The sequence below is a fragment of the Tubulanus polymorphus genome, chromosome 2 (genome assembly GCF_964204645.1).
Source record: "Tubulanus polymorphus chromosome 2, tnTubPoly1.2, whole genome shotgun sequence".
Classification (NCBI taxonomy): domain Eukaryota; kingdom Metazoa; phylum Nemertea; class Palaeonemertea; order Tubulaniformes; family Tubulanidae; genus Tubulanus; species Tubulanus polymorphus.
The window spans coordinates 4,750,628-4,773,208 of record NC_134026.1 but is presented as its reverse complement, the minus strand read 5'-3'; the positions used below and the strand labels follow the sequence as shown (position 1 = coordinate 4,773,208).

Below are 22,581 nucleotides of genomic sequence, written 5' to 3'. Positions count from 1 at the left end.
TCAGCGCATTATGTATTTTATACCTTTTGACTGAAAACCAGCGTTTGAAAATAATGTAGACCTTCACCCGCTATCATTATTTGTCATCCATCCCTTTCTCCACGCGTCCGCCTATCTCTGATGGTCAATAAACTGCAATAGCAAAGCTATGTATCGCCATGGGATTCGGTCTCATTCCATTCGAGATAATTAGATAACAAATATCGTAATTAAATAATCGTATGGTAATTCATTTGACCACCTGTTGCATACAAACCTGAAATCCTAGATACAGTTCGGCGCACCACCGCAAGATTACCGACTACATCACGATGTGGAACTGGGACTGCATCCGGAAAAACTGAGGTCCAAATCTCAAATGCGTGCGTCGCAGAATCGAGAAATTTCGATTAATATTTCATAAGATTCACAGCTAAGAATGTTGTGTCAGACTGTTGAGCATGACGGTAGGAAAGTAATCCGTCTTGATATTACGATTGGATCCTAAGAAATATGTCTATCCCTTAGTTTATATTCATAACTACGGTAAGCCTGGCTGTGAAGATAAGGTCCGAATTACCATAAATGTTGGATGACGTATACATCAGAATGATGACCCGCTGATGCTGCTAGACGTAAATGTAGACAATGTCTAGAAAGACAATGTTTTAAACATCGTATTTGAACACGATAAACATGAATTTGATCACAAATTATTTTCTTACCCTTTGCAAGTGAGTTTGTTTATAAGGAGATCTAAGTATATGGAAATTGTTAAAACTAGTCAAACCATGGATAAAATACCATCCACATCGGCGATACAGGATTGTGGCGTTATCGGAGAGTATAGTGGTGTTGTGACAAGTAATAATCCCCCGGTAAATATCCTACATTCCGTTAGTCACCTACTAGTTACCTGGTATATCGAGGGTTTATCTTGACTAGTTCCGAGACAAGATACAAATGTTCCGTTCTCAGAAAAAAAAACTGTTGACTGTAATTCAATATACCGAATACGACAAAGAATCCGCAGCTCTTAGGATTAAAAGATTAGATCACGCGCATAGCTCTACCGAGGTTAGCATTGGGTATTAGCGTAGACCGTGGAATGGGTAGGTATTTCATTTTTGTCCCCGATTCGTCCCGGGCGATACGCATTCAATTCTCTGTTCGTAACAAATGATTTCGCGGTAAATTCCCAGAGACGAGTTTTAATCCTAAATAACGGCAGTCATCAATAATTGCTAAGTCGTTTAATCTCGTGCTTGTCAGACGTCGCGGCAATTTATGACGACAGCTTAAAATGCCGAGGATTCGACGGTAGTCAGAGCGAGAGAGGGAGAGAGACACACACTCAGGAATAATTTCAACTATAAACAAAATTTACTACGGAATAAAAATTCAGATTTTAAAATGAATTCAGATTCGACAACTCATCAGCAAGAGTGTCACGTGTTCAATCGCATAAGTGGAACATCTTTTATCCAAAATATGAACGGTTCTCGAAATTCAAATACGGAAGCTGAACACCCTAAATATCTTGTCATTTCAGGGCCAACCGTCACACGCGGCAATGGATGATCTCGCTATATACCTATCTCATAGACAGCCTACTTGATGGATAAATCACGGTTTTAGCGCGGTGCACAATAAAAAAGGCTTATTTTTCAAACCCTGGGACAACAATCGATCAAAATGGATACAATTCGTCACACAATTTCCCAGCACTCGCATCTTGTTGTATTCAGAAAATCTATATTAATCATGCACCACCAGCGAAACGTGCGCTAGAAAATAATGACAAACGAAATGTATATCTCGTGTCAAACGGCATTAAATGGTTCTCATTTGGCTACGCTACAATACCAGATATCAGGGCCGTACCAAGCATTTGAGTTAGGGGAAGGGGGTCAGAAATATCCGAAAAAGGGCAGTTGTACTGGATATAACAATAATATTTGCAAAAAGGGCACTTTTCCAAAATTTCTGGGATGCAAGTCCCCCCTCCTCCTAAATACGGCCCTGAACAAGAAAAGTGTGGAGTGTATGTATATGTATATCTAAACATATATACACATGTTAAGTAGGTAACGTACCAATGAACCGAAGAATTGTTTCGAAATCCTAAACCGTCTGCGATCGGGATAGCGGTCGTCCACAGTCCACGAACGAACATCGGACGACTTAGATTTAAGAGATATACGAAACTGATTAGCAAGGAATACGAATATATGTATGTATGTATGTATGTATGTATGTATGTATGTATGTACGTACGTACGTACGTACGTACGTACGTACGTACGTACGTACGTACGTATATATATATACGTACGTACGTATATATATATATATATATATATATATATATATATATATATATATATATATATATATATATATATATATATATATATGCCCAGCAATTTGTTGTCGATCTAGGCGCAACGAATCACAGCTATTTCAGCCAGTGAATAGATCGCTGCGGCGTGGATGAAACGAGAAAAGAGCAGATCAAAAATATATCGAAGATAGCTCGATGTCAGCTCTCTGATATCAACTTTCCAAAGACACAGTCCACAGCGCAATCATGTTAAAAGCCAGATGACAGACAATGTATCATGTTTCATGAATTTCTTCAATGCTGACATTTACGTCATTAGTCACAAGTCAACGGGTAGCTTATTTTTTCTATTGAATACATGCATCAAGCCATCGCAAGAAAATAGAAATTGAACAAAATCATTCCAGCATTTTCTAGAATTATCAATTAGGTAAAAATGGTATTATAGATACTTATGGTAATACGAGTCGATTCGTTTCACATTATCAACGGTATCCTTCGATTTCACGACAATGACTCCTTGCAGGCATACTCGAAATATAAATGATGGCAAAAAGTAGATTTATATTAGATGTTTCAGTTTGAAATTAGAATTTCGTATTAAAATTATAACGAGCCATAGCTGTGAATAGAAATTGGACTAGATTTTCTAAAATTGAATATGATTTCAGCTCGGAATCCACCGAGCAGGTGGTAGAAGAGCCATTAAAATGCATATCAGCCTGTCGACAGATATTCACGATAAAAATGTCTCTGCACCCCTTCTTCATCAACGAGATATCTGTGTAATGCAAATTCAAATCTGCGTTAGACAGTCGCCGTGGTGAATTCAAATCTGAGAATGTCACTTCTTAATTTCAGCGTTTAATCCGGATTTGCGCGGCATATCCTGATTACACCCACTGTAGATAATGACAACCCACATGCGCGCGGTGATGTACACACTCAATTAGATTTAGTGTAATTCTCATTGCATCCAAGCTAATGGATACACGTCACTACAGATACCTGTCAGAAGTGCACGCGAGCATTCTTACTAAAAAAAACCTGACGAAAGTCAATGATTTTTATTATGAAAAATTTTATTAATACGTGATGTAGAACAGATACACGCGATAAAAGATTTAGAATACAGTCCCTGGTCCAGGCTTGACCAGGTTTCACAATAAAGTTTAAATCCATAATCGATTTAAGATTTAAACTCTATAGTTAAACTGGTTTGAAATTCAACTAGAAAAAGTTAGATCGATTTGACGAATTCAATTAATCTTTTTGTGAAAGCGGGTCCAGGTCGGATCTCTATATCTCGGACAGCGATGGAATCTCGGTGCACCGATTCACGGTTCAAATCGGGAAATCTAGAAGTCTGGGAGTGAATCGTATGTCAAATTGACTGAAATGATAACCAATATGATAGAATTGAAAATACGAGAGATGAAAATACGAAACTCGAATTTCATGTTTCGTTACCGCTCTCCGTTGTTCATTCATTATCACGATATACACAAACCAACCGCCCGTTTTATCATTGCCTATTTATGTAACGGGCGTATGGTGAGATCGGACGACTAGATCAGATAAGGCCCCGTGAACACGGGTGAGTGAATTCGTTGCAAATTTCATTACACAGTCGGCTGCATTGATAAGGCGAAGACGCGCAAGTATAAACACTGTCCTCGTCGCCATCATGAACACGTGAATTCGACGCAGCAGCGGCAGCATTAGCAGCAGCAGTGGAAAGGCGCAGAATGCACAGTAGAGATCGTAACCGCATCGAGTTCGCGATAAGCGACATCGTTGAACACACGGCATCACCATCATCGATGCAACCGGTCACTTCGTGCAAAAAACAAACGGGCTCGAGGATCGTACGTCGTGACCTCCTCGCCATATAGTCTCGACGATTGTGCATCATAGTTCGGATATTCTGAGAGCAACTCCTTGCACAAAAATTATTCATGTACATGAATATACGAAAGGAGAAGAAAACCCCTACTTATATATACATGTATATACCATTATACTGGGAAAAAAGACAGCCCTCGATTAGGCTATATTTGTATTTTTATGGGACCCTGTCAATGTCACGAGCACGCCTGATTTCACCGAAACATGTTCTATTCTTCGATTTTATACTGAAGATGAACCTTCGACGAATGTCCATCGACTACGAAGATTTTGTAATCATTTCTCTCGATATTTTCAACAGAAAAAGGAGGCGGTTTTCATTAGTTAATAAATTACAGTCATTGTCATGTACGCTATCCATTTAAGTATACTATACACCAAATCGAACGCTTTAACGTGGTTACTCAACCAGATTTATCAGCAAACCGAAGACAGTCAGCGCGATTATTTCATCTCGGAATCAATTCCGAGTTACGTAATGCTGGCACAAGACGACGGTTTTTCTTCCATTTGCACGATATGCATCTCGTTCTATTCCGTCATCGCCTCTTTTCGAACAGTCGCATTTACGATGCAGGAGACATTAATATCATCCGGTCACAGACAATCAGCTAAATGCATCCCTCCATATACAAATAGGAAAATGCGCTGAATTCGTCTAAGCCGTTACTGTCAGTACTGTTCTAGTTAAAGCGTAAGAACTACGAACATTTGCGAAGCGCAAAAAAATACTAAATGCAGGCCTTTACGTATAATCTGGATTGTCCACGCCAAAAGGATTTCATCGGTAACGGAGTTTTATTCCAGTGGATTCAATACGGCTTCAAGTAATCTAGTACTCTATGAGATGTGGAGTAATTAGCCAGAATGATAAGGCTAAAAATGATACCTCGTTTCTCATATCTGCTGAGCTTAAAAGTTGACCCGGCCGGCCGCCAGTCTACCTTGTACATAACCTTCTTTAAATCATTATAAGGCTAACCATAACAGACCCGGCAGCTATAGAAATGAACTGATTACAAATTTCAATGCGGAGAAACAAGGTATCATTCTTTATTAGCCCAGGGGGTCCTCCCTAATTAGCCTAACTCCTGAGTGGGATCTTTAATGTTCAAACTTTTTTGCACTAATTACTGAATGTTCTCGTTACAATACGTAGATCGTCAATAGAAAAATGAATTCGAAAATTGATGCACAATTTGTTCACGATAGTTAAGTAAAACCCGCTGGATGTGAACGGGATAGGTTCATATTATCAAAATATGTTAAAGGTGTTGAATACAGTCACCCGTGAAAAAAACCATTCTAGACATTGCCTCATCACACGGTTACTCACCTTACAAAAAAACCCATCGCGATTATTGCTGAGGAAAAATCCGTATACGATTTTTTTTTTGGACGTTTTGTGACGAGATCATTTTCGTGCTTACGAGTAGAATAAAGCTGCCGTCAGCCTTTTTTGCTCAATCATCGAGAAGATTGTAGCCGTATCTACTTTACACGGCTTGCGACATTTCATCTGTGATTTTCCGTGTGTGTGCGATGATAAATTAAATGTCACAATACTAGCTAGCATTACGCTGTCACCGCTGATCTCAGTGATTAATACCCGGTAATTTTTTAAGTCGAAATCTCTGTAATCTTCAAATCCGTAGAATATACCCGACTAATAGCATCAGTTGTGGAAAATTCCAAAACGGACATTGCCTTTGAGACTAATTGTTGTGTAAGAAAAATATAATCATTGTATACCTTTGGAATTGTTGAAGCATGGGTCCACGGTTTCGAATCCTGATGGCGACAGAGTTTCCTGGTCGAAGGTTCTGGTTTCTTCCCAATTGGGAACCCGCTGATAAAGCCCTGTGTGGCTTTCAATGGGTTGAGGGTATTAACAAAGGTTATTAAAAAGAAATGAAAAAGGATTGTTGAAGAAATTTAATGAGTGTAAATGAAAAATGGATTTAGTTTTCTATTTCCAGTGAATGTCACAGAAAGGTTAACGCACTAATAAAATACCTTCTTAAAGGTTCATTCACTTCGTGTATTTTCGTAGAAAATTGATGAAATGAATTATTCTCCAACCGCGTGGAGTTGTAAATATTTTAAGAGGCAAAAATGAACATTCGTTCCAAAGAAGGAAACGGGGAGTGATTGAACTGCGAGAAAATTCACCGACATCTTTTAATGGAAACTTATTTTCAACCGGGTTGAACGGCATTCGTTTATCAGATATAGAAGCAACGTCGACACACATCGACGCTGAAAAGCGTTTTATCACTTGACTTCGCTTTCGGCAAATCAAAGGACCGTTTCAACTGAACCTCGAGTGGAAATATTTGAAACGGAATTTTCATCGTGAATTAATAATGAAGACGAAATCAAAAGCATTGTTTTTCTGTATTCGACGTCTGAAACGATGTTCTACAAGATGATGTAAACACTGGAATATTGACGGCGATTACATGTATTTAAAAAAGTCATTGACTGAAACATGTATTTTGTGTATACTTTAAACACGCCTCTCATCCAGGTTAAAAAAGGTTTCTAGCCTCCAGTAAATTGGAAATTTTGCTTGAGTGGAAGACGTAAGTATTGGTGATACTTTATCGAGTGTAAATCTCAATGCTCTTGTCGTACAGTCCTCACGAGGCGAGGACGGTAAGATGCTAGGCTGATAATTATGTTCATAGGTGGTGCGAGGTACCGGTTAAATCGTGGTCTATAATACGAAGTTTATAGTCCATGATTTTGCTTCATCGTCGTCGCTTACAAGTAAATTTACAACTCGTCAAGAAAGCCGAGCAGTAAAATGACATTACACTCAATCCGCGAGATATAGATTGAATTTATACATTATAATTTGATGAGTGAGCGATGTAGTCATCATAGAACTGTCGTTAATGTGTAATACCCAGGCATCTCGAGCGAGCCATATGATTCTTAATCTGTAAGATTCGACCTCTTTGATAAAGATTTCAGTGAATGTTTGATCATAACTTCTTAAGATTATTCATTTCATTTGATACGATTCAACTATAATCATTAGGGATCAGTTGCCCGTAGTTGTTTATTGTAAAGTTGAGTTTTTGTAAAGGCCGATGATAAGAATGGTTATAGGCCTATTGATGTCCGACTTAAGGTGGGCTGACTGCCTTTTTAGGGTTTCTCTGCCCCCCCCCTTCAAATGATAGGTGTAGTCCTGCCATTGAGCCTAAACAAAGGCTTCAATGTATTAATAGAATTGAACCATATCAATGCTTGAATGCTTGAATGCGATATTTGTGTATTACACAGAGCTTCATTTACCCGAAGATGCTGTTGCCAAGCAACCATCCTTTTGTGATCGTGCCGCCAACCATCCATGAACTAAACTTTTAAATCATAACCGGTCCAGTGCTTAGAGTCGTCATGTAAATCATGACGCGTTTATAACATTTCGTATTGGAAATCATGTAATCATGGCTGGAAAGCGAGGAGAGGGAACAGGTTCAGAGACGTGTACTGTAGAAAACATGTTTAATCGCTCCTCCTTGAGCTCCAATTAGTAATAATTGCTCATTACTAACTGAAATACAAATATGAATGCAAATGGATTTCATTTCATTATTTGGGCTATTACATATAGAAAATGAATCGGAAGGCAATAATTCTACATGTGTTTGTATCTCATACACATTTTTCTAACACATACGAAATTTGGAACGAATTCTTCTCAAGATACACACAGAATTTTGATTTCAAATTTTATGACTTTGTAGGCCTACTAAAATCAACAGAATATAGTAATATTTTTCAGAAAAGGTAATTTAATTATCTACAACCGGTGCCAATAAATAACGCTTAAGGCAAATGTCTTCGTGACCACACCCATATACCCTATCGGCAATTTTATATGCATTTCCACGTGGTGCGTCTATCGGGTAAACCGAATACATTGACTATTAAACCTGAGATACTATAGCGTATAGTAAACCTACGTTTATTGCCTTGAAAATCGGGTCGAATGAGGTGAGCATAGGATGCAAATAATTTCTGGTTTTACAGTGAGGTCACGACAACTAGTGTCATGCCTAGCGCGTAAAAACAACTTCCTAAACCATTCTAGTTAAACCATCGTGGGAGATTCGGTGGATTGCGAACGAACCCCCTAAAATTGCCCTTCAAAGATTAAGTGTAAAAAATGTTGGTCAAAATTTTTCGAAATTTGGATACGTTTCTTTTTATTGAAAAAATGACAAGTCATCCATTCTCAAATGATTTATTTAGGTACCCGGGCACTTCTTAAGGCACTTCATATATATTCATATATTCATCTTTATTTTTCAATAATAAAGTACCCCTTTAACGGTGAAAAAGGTCATTTTTCATCGCCAAGAACCTTAGTGTCTGATGTACCACAGATTATTTGGTTACACGAGGATCGTAGAGCGACGGAGATCTCTGTGGAGGCAAACCACTGCCAGGACTGGGTGAACATTTTTTCTTGAAATAGAACAGCCCCACGAAAAGCTCAGCAAGGCCAAGGGCCTGCATAGATCCATGATATCAAAAAATCATTCAACGAACACCAGGACCCATTTCCAGGGTCAGTCGTTAGTTGAATTTGACTCCGAGTTAAAATCAGTTCATCGTTACGGGCACGCACGTGGCACCTGCGAAGCGAGCTGAGCTTTCAGCAGCAGCAACCATGCGGGTGCGTGCACATTCGGCATTCTTTTCAAAATTTGACAGACAATACAAACGCTTAAAAGCTTACCTAAGCTACATCTTCCTTGTCATCTTGATGCGCAGCCTTATTCTCCACAAGATATGAATGTGCCAATCAAGCTGCTAATCGTCACAAGACCCTAAATTCACGATTAATAATGTTTGAACGGCTTCATTTTTCCGCGTTGTTGAATATTTTTGACGAAAGATGGCAGCTTCGAGCTGGCCGAGAATGTAGGTTCGAGTCCGTAATATCTACAGAGTGAACAACAATAGAAATTCAAACATAAATAGAAAAATTTATTGTATTTCATATTACAAGTATTATATTGTCTATATACATTTTATGTGGTACCTCAATAAATTAAATTTGTTCAAACATAGCATTATTCAACATATAGTCAATTTAATGCCATCCTTAATCACTGTAATGGGTCTATAAGCAGGCCGGAATGCCTTGCGTGATGACTGGACATCAGCGTCTGTTTTGATCGGAGAAAATATCACTGATTCGGTGACTGATCTGCGCAATTTCGACGAAACGTCGCCTTTATCCGAACGTATTGGGGAGTTTGATGGCAGCACAAACGACAAGTCACTTCCAGACCGACAACGCCGTGCTCGCTGCTGTTGGTGCCAATTCTGTCGGAGTTGAGCCGGACTGGGATACGGTCTCGCTCTTATCGGTGAATCTACACTTTTATTCCGTTGACGAAGTGTTTCACGTTTTTGCCGAAGTTCGTTAAACTTTTCTACGATCGCGCGGTCTTTCGCTTTTAAATTCGACAACTTCGTTCGCAGTTTGTTGAACTTTTTCTTTTGCATTTCACATTTTATATCCGTTATAGAATACTTTTGTTCGAATGATGCGGAAGCTTGAATATTTTCGTCCACATCCATCGAAAGATTTCTTTGGTAGTCGACTTTCGATACACTCGGCTTTTTTTCAGTTGATGCCAGAAGTTCGGTAAGTCGACTTTTCGAATTCATCCCGGAGCGTTTACCAGCTGCAAATATCCGGAACATCTTTGGTGTTATCATTTGTTGACCGTGAGAATTTATTCCAGGTGAGTGTGGTTCATCGAGCAGCACCACACTTACATCATTAGTTTCCATTACCCTGACGTTTTGGGCGTTTTTCAGTGACGCAGGCGAAGATATGGCCAAATCAAACGAACTGATACTTTCACAAGATCCCGCAAAGTTCCTACACTGCTGCTGCTCCAGAACTGCGGTAGATTTCTTACGTTTGAAACGCTTCAACAGCGGGAAATGGAATGATTTCTTCGAACTGTTCGGCGTGGACGTTGTTGCCATCTTTCGTTTAACAGCGGGTGTCGGATTTTCTCAACAGTTAGTTTGATCGTTGCACAAAAACGGTCGTAATGCGTCATCAACAGATACTGCGTCCATTCTTTAAACTAAAACAAGAGCAGTCATTTGCACAAACAACTAATTAGTAACAATGAGTAATAACAACATCGGCGAGCATGAGCACGAATTAGCCGATACAAACATGTAATCAACGATCATCGCGCCTAGACACTGTTAGGTCACGGTCATTAATTGGCTCTCAATCATCAATGCCCAAAAATCTATTTTTGACCAAGAATTCGTGCACGGCAAATCGATCGTGTGCTTGTAAGAAATAGAAAATACTGTACCAGAAAGCAAGTGTTTACTTCTACTTGTAACTCCCATTTTCATTTCGCATATTTGGGGCATGGTATTGTTCAATTCTTCTCTCCATACAACGATATCTACTCAATCAGAGCTCTTTTTTAGAAAATAGTCGTTTTTGCGATATTTCATGATGAATCTAATAACTAGGACAACAGTCATATCATGTGTAATTTGCTAAAACCATTGTGAAATTGGTTTCGTACAAACACATTAGCCATATTCGTTATGACTTCGTACAAATAAATATCATGCAAAACACGATCAGTACATTGTGTAGTTGGCATTGCTGAATGAGTATTGGAGGGGGTAGGTATCAAATCTGTTTTATCATGCCAGAAGTAACTGATATTACGTTTAAGCCTATGATATATTAGCGAATATGTTTCATTTTACATAGATATCGCCGGTTGAAAAGTGCTCGAGAAATGATCAGATCGGTTCTACTCGCTGTCTTGTTGATGGTGGTTACGTCGACAAATACCGACGACTGTGAGTTTGATTCTGTTAAATCAGTGACATTAAAATCAGTTCATTTAAGACCCGTTCCTGCCTTTATAGAATATTTTGGCCAGTAAATAGAAGAGCTTTACGACCTAGGCCTATTGCTTGCCTCGAATAAACCAATATGCCTTTTATCATTGTTAGCTGTCGTCACTGATTGTTCTCTTAATTCCAGCATTCCCACAAATCACTGAGAACCCAGTCTTAAAAGCAGTCGAAATATACCGCAATACGGTGATGATATGTCGAGCCACAGGAAACCCGAAACCACAGATTACTTGGCTGAAAGATAGGATTCCTGTCAATATGACTGATCCAAGATTGACTTTGCTTAATTCAGGTATACGTCTGAGTCATCTGTGCAATTTCTTTTCGAATGCTTATTGATAGAAGCTTAATTTGCCTGCTAAGACGAGTGCTAAGTTATTGCAAGTTGGGTCGTCTAAAATCAATTAAGATTGAAAAGGCCTCGATGTCCTTCCGTTGCAGGGTCGTTACAAATAAAACGGATCGAGGAATCGGATGATGGTGAATACCAGTGTATTGCAGAGAACAGTGTAGGAACAGCTACTTCCTACCCGGCAAATCTTTATGTTCGAGGTAAGCCTGCCGTATTCACGTATTTTCTCAGAATCAATGGCATTGTCGCTACAAAAAATTCTTTCAGGTCAATTTTGATATATTTTGCATTCGTTATTCTTGTGCGTTCAAATACCCATATTTCACAGCTTATTAGGATAAAATGAAAGACTCATAAATCACAAATTAATGTGGCGCCTCTAGTTTTGATTGATGTGAATTTTTTTAATCCATTAAAAAGGAAATTAGGACTAATATTGTATTCATTATGTGATATCATATTCTACTTATCAGAAATAATTTTCTTAAAGTACGCAAGATTCCACCTAGTTTCAAAATCGAACCAGAAAGCATAGAAGTTCTTGCGGGAGAGTCTGTAAATTTAACATGTGTTGCTATCGGATCGCCAATGCCCTTCGTAAAATGGCGAAAGGGCTCTGAAGAACTGACGAATGAAGATGAAATTCCTGTTGGCAGAAATGTATTGACGCTGACGAATGTACAGAAATCAGCGAATTACACTTGCGTAGCTTCTTCGACATTGGGTGAAATTGAATCTGTAGCTGAAATACGAGTGAAAGGTATTCATCCCACCAAGAATACGTATCACAAAGCCTTGAAATATAACGAACAATATTAAATCAGTAACCTTAGGTCTAGAATTACAAAAGAACCTATCTAAGATATATAATGATGTGTCATGGAGATATTTATTTGATATCTACGCAGTCGTCCTGGGGATGATAATCTTTGCCTTTGTGTTGTGATCATACTTCAGTTTCCATCACACTCGCTCCTCGAGATCAGAAGGTGAAAGATGGAGATTTCGCTATGTTCGTGTGCAAAGCTGCTGGAGATCCGAAGCCAACGATCCATTGGTCCAAACATGTTCATATTCACCATAGGTCAAGCCCATTCTCGGTCATCGACATCCCTGGTGGATCTATTCTAAGGATTGATCCTGTGAATGTGGGAGATGATAACATGACAATAACCTGTGAAGCCAGTAACGGTATTGGTGCAGCAGTTGAGCGATCAGCAAGTTTGTCCGTATTCCCCAAAAATTCTCGTAAGGCAATCTCATTTTCCTTTGCTTTAGATTTCACGCGTTTGGATTGCCGTTTATATTTTCACCTGAATTCGAGTGTCGAAGATAATCATAGTATATTAATCTCGTTTGTCTACATTCCAGCGTTGCCGAGTGGGTCTCCACGGATTACTGAACACCCAACCTTAAAAGCAGTCGAGAAAGCCCACAATACGGTGATGATATGTGAAGCCACAGGGAACCCGAAACCACAGATTATTTGGTTGAGAGATATGGTTCCGCTAGATACGACTGATCCACGATTGACTTTGCTCGATTCGGGTAAACAAACACTTTCATTCGATTCGTCGGAATGTCTCTGCCCGGGTGAGAAAAATTTTAATAATAAAAATTGTAAATGATATTTTCTTCAGGCATTCTTCAAATTGAACGCAGTCAAGAATCGGATGAGGGTAGATACGAGTGTATGGCAGAGAACAGTGTAGGAACAGCTAATTCCTATGCGGCAAATCTTTATGTTCGAGGTAAGTCATGCATCGATCAAGTAGGCTGATGGAGCTTGATACTGATTCGTCGTCCCTGATAGGCTGAATTAGGCTGATGTAGCTCAATATCTATTCGTCATCCCATACTGCAGCCATATACGATACTTATATAGTATCTGGTCCCCCATACATTACGACGTGTCCGTTGACGATTATCATATTAGTTCATTTAGTACCTCCGTCGAAGTTCGTAATAACCTAGACCTAGACCAATCCAATCGACCTAGGCCTATTGCTTGCCTCGAATAAACCAATATGCCTTTTATCATTGTTAGCTGTCGTCACTGATTGTTCTCTTAATTCCAGCATTCCCACAAATCACTGAGAACCCAGTCTTAAAAGCAGTCGAAATATACCGCAATACGGTGATGATATGTCGAGCCACAGGAAACCCGAAACCACAGATTACTTGGCTGAAAGATAGGATTCCTGTCAATATGACTGATCCAAGATTGACTTTGCTTAATTCAGGTATACGTCTGAGTCATCTGTGCAATTTCTTTTCGAATGCTTATTGATAGAAGCTTAATTTGCCTGCTAAGACGAGTGCTAAGTTATTGCAAGTTGGGTCGTCTAAAATCAATTAAGATTGAAAAGGCCTCGATGTCCTTCCGTTGCAGGGTCGTTACAAATAAAACGGATCGAGGAATCGGATGATGGTGAATACCAGTGTATTGCAGAGAACAGTGTAGGAACAGCTACTTCCTACCCGGCAAATCTTTATGTTCGAGGTAAGCCTGCCGTATTCACGTATTTTCTCAGAATCAATGGCATTGTCGCTACAAAAAATTCTTTCAGGTCAATTTTGATATATTTTGCATTCGTTATTCTTGTGCGTTCAAATACCCATATTTCACAGCTTATTAGGATAAAATGAAAGACTCATAAATCACAAATTAATGTGGCGCCTCTAGTTTTGATTGATGTGAATTTTTTTAATCCATTAAAAAGGAAATTAGGACTAATATTGTATTCATTATGTGATATCATATTCTACTTATCAGAAATAATTTTCTTAAAGTACGCAAGATTCCACCTAGTTTCAAAATCGAACCAGAAAGCATAGAAGTTCTTGCGGGAGAGTCTGTAAATTTAACATGTGTTGCTATCGGATCGCCAATGCCCTTCGTAAAATGGCGAAAGGGCTCTGAAGAACTGACGAATGAAGATGAAATTCCTGTTGGCAGAAATGTATTGACGCTGACGAATGTACAGAAATCAGCGAATTACACTTGCGTAGCTTCTTCGACATTGGGTGAAATTGAATCTGTAGCTGAAATACGAGTGAAAGGTATTCATCCCACCAAGAATACGTATCACAAAGCCTTGAAATATAACGAACAATATTAAATCAGTAACCTTAGGTCTAGAATTACAAAAGAACCTATCTAAGATATATAATGATGTGTCATGGAGATATTTATTTGATATCTACGCAGTCGTCCTGGGGATGATAATCTTTGCCTTTGTGTTGTGATCATACTTCAGTTTCCATCACACTCGCTCCTCGAGATCAGAAGGTGAAAGATGGAGATTTCGCTATGTTCGTGTGCAAAGCTGCTGGAGATCCGAAGCCAACGATCCATTGGTCCAAACATGTTCATATTCACCATAGGTCAAGCCCATTCTCGGTCATCGACATCCCTGGTGGATCTATTCTAAGGATTGATCCTGTGAATGTGGGAGATGATAACATGACAATAACCTGTGAAGCCAGTAACGGTATTGGTGCAGCAGTTGAGCGATCAGCAAGTTTGTCCGTATTCCCCAAAAATTCTCGTAAGGCAATCTCATTTTCCTTTGCTTTAGATTTCACGCGTTTGGATTGCCGTTTATATTTTCACCTGAATTCGAGTGTCGAAGATAATCATAGTATATTAATCTCGTTTGTCTACATTCCAGCGTTGCCGAGTGGGTTTCCACGGATTACTGAACACCCAACCTTAAAAGCAGTCGAGAAAGCCCACAATACGGTGATGATATGTGAAGCCACAGGGAACCCGAAACCACAGATTATTTGGTTGAGAGATATGGTTCCGCTAGATACGACTGATCCACGATTGACTTTGCTCGATTCGGGTAAACAAACACTTTCATTCGATTCGTCGGAATGTCTCTGCCCGGGTGAGAAAAATTTTAATAATAAAAATTGTAAATGATATTTTCTTCAGGCATTCTTCAAATTGAACGCAGTCAAGAATCGGATGAGGGTAGATACGAGTGTATGGCAGAGAACAGTGTAGGAACAGCTAATTCCTATGCGGCAAATCTTTATGTTCGAGGTAAGTCATGCATCGATCAAGTAGGCTGATGGAGCTTGATACTGATTCGTCGTCCCTGATAGGCTGAATTAGGCTGATGTAGCTCAATATCTATTCGTCATCCCATACTGCAGCCATATACGATACTTATATAGTATCTGGTCCCCCATACATTACGACGTGTCCGTTGACGATTATCATATTAGTTCATTTAGTACCTCCGTCGAAGTTCGTAATATACTGTTCTGTCAATATCATTCATAAATCGCTGTTTGATTAATCGTAGTCTATAAGAAATTAAACGATGTATTCTGATAAGTCAGATTTATATTTCTCACGTTATTAGAAATAATCTATTTTCAGTGCGCTATACGCCACCTAGTTTTAGTGTCGAACCAAAAAGTGCTGATGTTCTTGCGGGAGGGTCCATAGATTTGACGTGCGTTGCCGTTGGAAGACCGATGCCATTCGTAAAATGGCGAAAGGGCTCTGAAGAACTGACGAATGAAGATGAAATTCCTGTTGGCAGAAATGTATTGACGCTGACGAATCTACAGAAATCAGCGAATTACACTTGCGTAGCTTCTTCGACATTGGGTGAAATTGAATCTGTAGCTGAAATACGAGTGAAAGGTATTAACTTAATAAAACAAGACGCAAATTATTTAGAAGTTGGAAAAGCTTCGAATATCAATAAATTCTGAATTAAATCAGTGTTTGCTGCAAAACACATTTGATCAGTTTCTAATTAATGTGTGTAATTTCTATCTGTCGTTTCCTAGCTTAGTTGTTTTTGGTAGGATCATATTTGTTCGTTTCAGGAATCAGTACAAATCCACAAGATCAAAAGGTGCAAGATGGAGATGTCGCTACGTTCTTTTGCAAAACCCCAAGAAACCCAGAACCAAAAATTCGTTGGTACAAAAATCGATTACGCGTTCCTCAAAGGTCAAGATACGTGATCATTGACATCCCTGGAGGACCTGTTCTCAGGATTGATCCCGTGAAAGCGAGATTTGATAACGGTGCAACGATAACCTGTGAAATCAGGAGCGATATTGACCCAACAGTTGAGCGATCAGCAAGTTTGTCCGTTTTCGCAAAAAATTCCCGTAAGGCAAAATATGTAGTGCATCATATTGTATCTTCTTTGTTCGTTTCTATTTATCATGAATATATAATAACATTTGTTGACATAAAAAGATCCTTTTTGCAGCATTGCCAAATGGGTTTCCACGAATCACGAAAAACCCAAGCTTAAAAGCAGTCGAGAAAGCCCACGATACGGTGATGATATGTGAAGCCACAGGGAACCCGAAACCACGGATTATTTGGTTGAGAGATATGGTTCCGCTAGATACGACTGATCCACGATTGACTTTGCTCGATTCAGGTAGATAGGTATCATTTCGCTGGAATTTCTCTTCTCTTGGTGAGAGAGATATATCTTCAGAAGAAATAACTTGAATCATGTTTTCCTTCAGGAATTCTTCAAATAGAACGCAGTCGAGAATCTGATGAGGGTAGATATGAGTGTATTGCTGAGAACAGTGTAGGAACAGCTACTTCTTATCCGGCAAATCTTTATGTTCGAGGTTAGTTATGATACGATATTACAATATGTATGCATGCGATTGATGTGTTTTAACATATTTACATGTAATTCTATGTTAATCACAAAAATCGATTTCATGCTACGTTTACATCACGAGACTTAGATATCCCGGGATGTCCATCCTTTCAGTGCGCAGGATTCCACCAAGATTCATTATCGAGCCAGAAAGCGCCGATGCCTTCGCCGGAGAGTCTGTTAATTTGACATGCGTTGCCACTGGTTCACCAATGCCTTATGTGAAATGGCGAAAAGGCTCGGAAGATCTGACCAATGAAGATGAAATTCCGAGTGGTAGAAACGTATTGATGCTAACGAATGTACAGAAATCAGCGAATTACACTTGCGTAGCTGCTTCAACGTTGGGAGAAATTGAATCTGTAGCTGAAATACGAGTGAAAGGTATAAACTTAATAAAACAAGACACAAATTATTTAGAAGTTGGAAAAGCTTCGAATATCAGTAAATTCTGAATTAATCATTGTTTGCTGCAAAAACACATTTGATCAGTTTCTAATTAATGTGTGTAATTTCTATCTGTCGTTTCCCTGCTTAGTTGTTTTTGGTAGGATCATATTTGTTCGTTTCAGGAATCAGTACAAATCCACAAGATCAAAAGGTGCAAGATGGAGAAGTCGCTACGTTCTTTTGCAAAACCCCAAGAAACCCAGAACCAAAAATTCGTTGGTACAAAAATCGATTACGCGTTCCTCAAAGGTCAAGATACGTGATCATTGACATCCCTGGCGGATCTGTTCTCAGGATTGATCCCGTGAAAGCGAGATTTGATAACGGTGCAACGATAACCTGTGAAATCAGGAGTGATATTGACCCAACAGTTGAGCGATCAGCAAGTTTGTCCGTTTTCGCAAAAAATTCCCGTAAGGCGAATGTAGTGCATCATATTGTATCTTCTTTGTTCGTTTCTATTTATCATGAATATATAATAACATTTGTTGACATAAAAAGATCCTTTTTGCAGCATTGCCAAATGGGTTTCCACGAATCACGAAAAACCCAAGCTTAAAAGCAGTCGAGAAAGCCCACGATACGGTGATGATATGTGAAGCCACAGGGAACCCGAAACCACAGATTATTTGGTTGAGAGATATGGTTCCGCTAGATACGACTGATCCACGATTGACTTTGCTCGATTCGGGTAAACAAACACTTTCATTCGATTCGTCGGAATTTCTCTGCCCGGGTGAGAGAAATCATCGTCAGAATAAAAATTGTGAATTATATTTTTCTTCAGGAATTCTTCAAATAGAACGCAGTCAAGAATCGGATGAGGGTAGATACGAGTGTATGGCAGTGAACAGTGTAGGAACAGCTAATTCCTATCCTGCAAATCTTTATGTTCGAGGTAAGACATGCGTCGATTAATAGGCTAATAATACTGATTCGTTGTTCCATACTGCATGGAGACAGACACGTTACAAAATGGATTTTGCTTATGGTGACCACATATATTAAAACAGATCAATGTCGACCATTATCACCTTCATTTTTAAGGTTTGGCGAAATCGAATCCATAGCTGAAATACCAGTAAGAAATACGATTAGTACATATGTAATGGGAGTCGTTGAACAATGTAGCGTTGAACACGTTTCTTGTAATCATAGTATATGTGAATAAACGTATTCGTTTGATCATTATCATTTCGCGTTTGATGGGTCATTTTTGCCGTACAACTTGCACGTCATACCGTGGCGCAGGTCAATGTGTTTCGTACCCCCTCAGTCAATGAGCGGCTAAGCGTAATCCCACATTTCGATTTCTCTGATGATAAGGTTTAGATTAACCCCAAAACTGTTATAAAATATGACTTTTTATATCAAATGTTGGTTTTTATTCGTTAACTCTAGATCCGCGATTAATATCAGTCTACTAGTTATAAACCCACATGTGGATATGGCGGCTGATGGCGTATGTATACTCGTTTCCAAGGAATCTGAAATTTTCTGTAGCCATGATATAGGATATCATTGTGTTTACAACACCAACACCTTAGATTATTCTTGCACCCATGATGTTTATCACAGCTGATCAGTATAGTATAGGACTTCCTGTTGAAAGTCGACACATTTGTACTCTCCAAAGGCTCGGAAAAGATAATAAAAATGTCCACCAGACGTCTTGAAAGGGGGAAAAAGACAGGTTTGCAAGTTCTGGATGACAATCATATATTATTACTCAACAATATGATTTGGACGCCCACATTTGAGACGTTGTTACGGAAGTACCACATTTTAACGGAAACAATGATTCAAGAGGTTAACGTAAGTAGGCCAAAGATTCATTGGTAAAAAGAGTAACGGTATATGACCACGGCGATTGTTTCATTTCGATACTTTCTAGTCCTATATTTGGAATGAATATCTTTTTGATGATTTCTTGAAAACCACTTTTTGTGCATTATTTTCTGATCGCGGATAAGCCTAACCAACAGTAGATAACTGAATATACCGCAGATTGTCGATCTAATAGAAACGGTCTTTAATAATGATATTGGATTGCTTTATTGAAGTCTGCTTCCAACCGAGAAGAAAGAAATCGCACCCTGTTAAGCCTACTGCGAGTCACGTGTTCGTCGTCTGCTGATAAATTCATAGATGTACTCCACCAATCAGGACACATTTACCTCAGCGACCATATCAGAAATTATGGTAGGGCGATAACGGTTGAAATTCTTGTCCCATCACTTCGAAAGAGAACTGAAGTCAAATAATGACGTGCCTACGTTAATAAGAGATAGCTGATGCGGACCAAAGTTGTCTAAAAAAGCTGTTTTCAGCACCCGTTGAAACCGATTAGTTGGGTTTGGCTCTCACTGAGGTGTTTTATGTAGATCCTGGAAACAACTTTTAGTGACAGTTTAGTTTAGTTATTTCCTGGATGCAAAGTTGTTTTAGCGTGTGCTGAGAACAATTTAATTTCAGAAGGTACTGAAATCAAACCAATTGTTTCAGGATTAGAGCCTGAAAGCAACTAAAAGTTGTTTTCCAGGACCTCACCTTTTTATGACCTACAAGTTGTTTTCAATTGGGCGCTTAAATCAACTGATTGTTTGCAAGACGTGTTGAAAACAACTCTTTTAAAGAAATCAATTTTATAATCGGCCACCACGCCTCCGTAGTTACAGTAAATCAGTAGGCTGTTTAAGAAAAGATTATGAATGACGTTGAAACGGTTTTTTTTTCAAATAATCTTTTTTAAGATTGTGCAATACACTTACATAAAATGTATTTACCGATTTTAAATCAATTCATTGTAGCCATGCCTTCCACTGACGGCTCAGACGTTTTCAGAAAAATCCCTTCGTTAGAAAGATTACTGCCCAAAGCCGTGAAAGAACAACTATCCGATTACATCAAAGAAAAAGTAACGAAAAACGAAATGAATTTATCAAAACAAAAGCTGGTCTGAACTAGAAATGTCGCAAACTAATCTCGTAATATTCCGTGGGGTTTTTACAGATTAAAGAGGAACACATTCGTATAGACTGGATGTCTGTGGGAACCGACAAAGAACTAATCCTGGAAGCCAGGTCGGAATTGGTTGAACACACGACGAAGCACTGCGATGCGATTAACAGGAAGAATAAAGAGGTTTTTGTTCTTTGTCTATGTATATTTCTTTTTGGATTTCAAAGAATGAGAGAAGATTAATTGAGAAACACAAAACCACAAAATAAAATTTCATATGTAAAATTGATGTATCCGATCCGCTGTTTCTTTGACACCTTATAGGTTAACGACTTAAAGGGGAATGTCTCAGCCGAAAGACAATTGGTTCAAGAAAAGGACAGAGTAATAGTGAGTCTGAAGGCAGAAATCGAATGTTTAAAGAAAACCAAAAAAGCTGACCTAGATCGCATGTGTCGGGCCTTGATGGCAGGTGAGAACGAAATAAGGCGGCTAAAAGAACGATTAACTGTATTCGATAGTCAAATACAACGCTTGAATGTTCGGATCCACGAGTTTTTCAACGAGGACCAAATTGATGAATCGGATTCAAAAGAATTCGAAAACATGATGAGAATGTCCGTGCTTGAAAAGAGTGTGGACCGCCTTCTCTTCAAATCCCGGATGGGTGAGCGTCGTGCGGATGAAATTGAACGGAGAGAGTCAGACTTGCGCGACGCCTTGTTATACATGGCTGGACCGGAAGACGCATCAGTTTGTAATCTACCAGATGTAGTGAAAAAACTACGAAAAGAATCCACCGTCGAGAGGAGCCATTTAGCGTTGGCTTTTGAAACCATGGATAATATCTTACTGGCCATCGACGACACGATCGATTACATAAATGACGCTAGTCCAACCTGCAGTCGATATGTGGAATCGGCGTTAAGCAATAAGGATTATTCTTGGAAAGAATTGACAGAGAGACTGATGAAAAAAGAGAAAATATTACTAAGAGCTCTAAAACTCCTTCATCTAAGAGTAGATAAATTAAATTCAAATCAGCGTCGTGATTCGTATAGAAATTTGAATATCAATTCTACGGAACCTCTACATTTACCTGACATCCACTCCGCACCTAACAATATTCCGATCAAAGTGGGTACGTTCAATAATACAACTAATAACTCAACTGAAAAACGTAGGCAACCCGTTCTTCGCCGAAACAGAGACAAAGACTCCCGTAACGAAACAGATTCATCCGCAGCTTTATGCAGTACAGTTACTCCTACTAGACCAACTGAGAAAATAGACACTGCATCGGCAAAATCTGTTGAAGTGATTCAGGGTAATCGACGAAATAGTATTAAGCCAAATGAAACGCAAAGAAGACCAAGTCTTTGCAACAGTGTTGCCATGACGTTCCCGGTGGATGCAAAATTCACGAAAGGGTTTGTGCCATCGTCTTAAGAATATAAATTGCAAGACTATCGGCTGCTGTATGAGGAATTCCGCGCGTTATTGCATCAGTTCAACTTAGTTTTTGTATATCATTATTTTTGACGCAGTAAAAACCGCTACAAAAATATTTTCATACATTACTACATGCTATAAGTTATCTAAAGAGTAACGTGGTAAAATGGTGAAACCAATGGTTAACTCTTGAAATTTGTTTTTAGTATAAAACCGAAAATTCGGGTTTTTGATAAATTTTAATAGTTTCAGTTTTTACGATCTTTTTCAATCTTGTGATCGTGGGACTTGTATTCTATCTAAGGCTGGAAAAAGCTAGCTGGAAACCGCTCGTGAAAACCACAGGCTTAAAGAGTAGTGTATGTCGGATTGAGTGGCGGACTACGTCATCAATATTTGGGCGTTTGAAAATAACAATTGCAATTGTGTGAATTGGCGTTAATTTTGTATCAAATTAGTTTTCACGATTTATTTTCTATTTAGTAAATTTTCATTATTTGATAATGTAGAGCAATGTTTTATTTTTCAAGGCG

General features: G+C 38.9%; 1 protein-coding gene across 1 annotated transcript; it reads left to right on the top strand.

The window, feature by feature from the left end:
* Positions 1-10,825: 10,825 nt before the first annotated feature.
* On the top strand, positions 10,826-18,808 carry LOC141899434 (hemicentin-1-like). The gene is made up of 23 exons (XM_074785737.1): positions 10,826-10,927; positions 11,019-11,110; positions 11,298-11,462; positions 11,612-11,722; positions 12,013-12,282; positions 12,480-12,770; positions 12,894-13,070; positions 13,163-13,273; positions 13,601-13,765; positions 13,915-14,025; positions 14,316-14,585; positions 14,783-15,073; positions 15,197-15,373; positions 15,466-15,576; positions 15,919-16,188; positions 16,377-16,667; positions 16,772-16,948; positions 17,040-17,150; positions 17,300-17,569; positions 17,758-18,048; positions 18,150-18,326; positions 18,423-18,533; positions 18,683-18,808. Exons 2-23 carry the CDS (start codon positions 11,047-11,049, stop codon positions 18,703-18,705), a joined length of 4,035 nt encoding a protein of 1,344 aa, XP_074641838.1. The 5' UTR covers positions 10,826-10,927; positions 11,019-11,046; the 3' UTR covers positions 18,706-18,808.
* Positions 18,809-22,581: the final 3,773 nt, after the last annotated feature.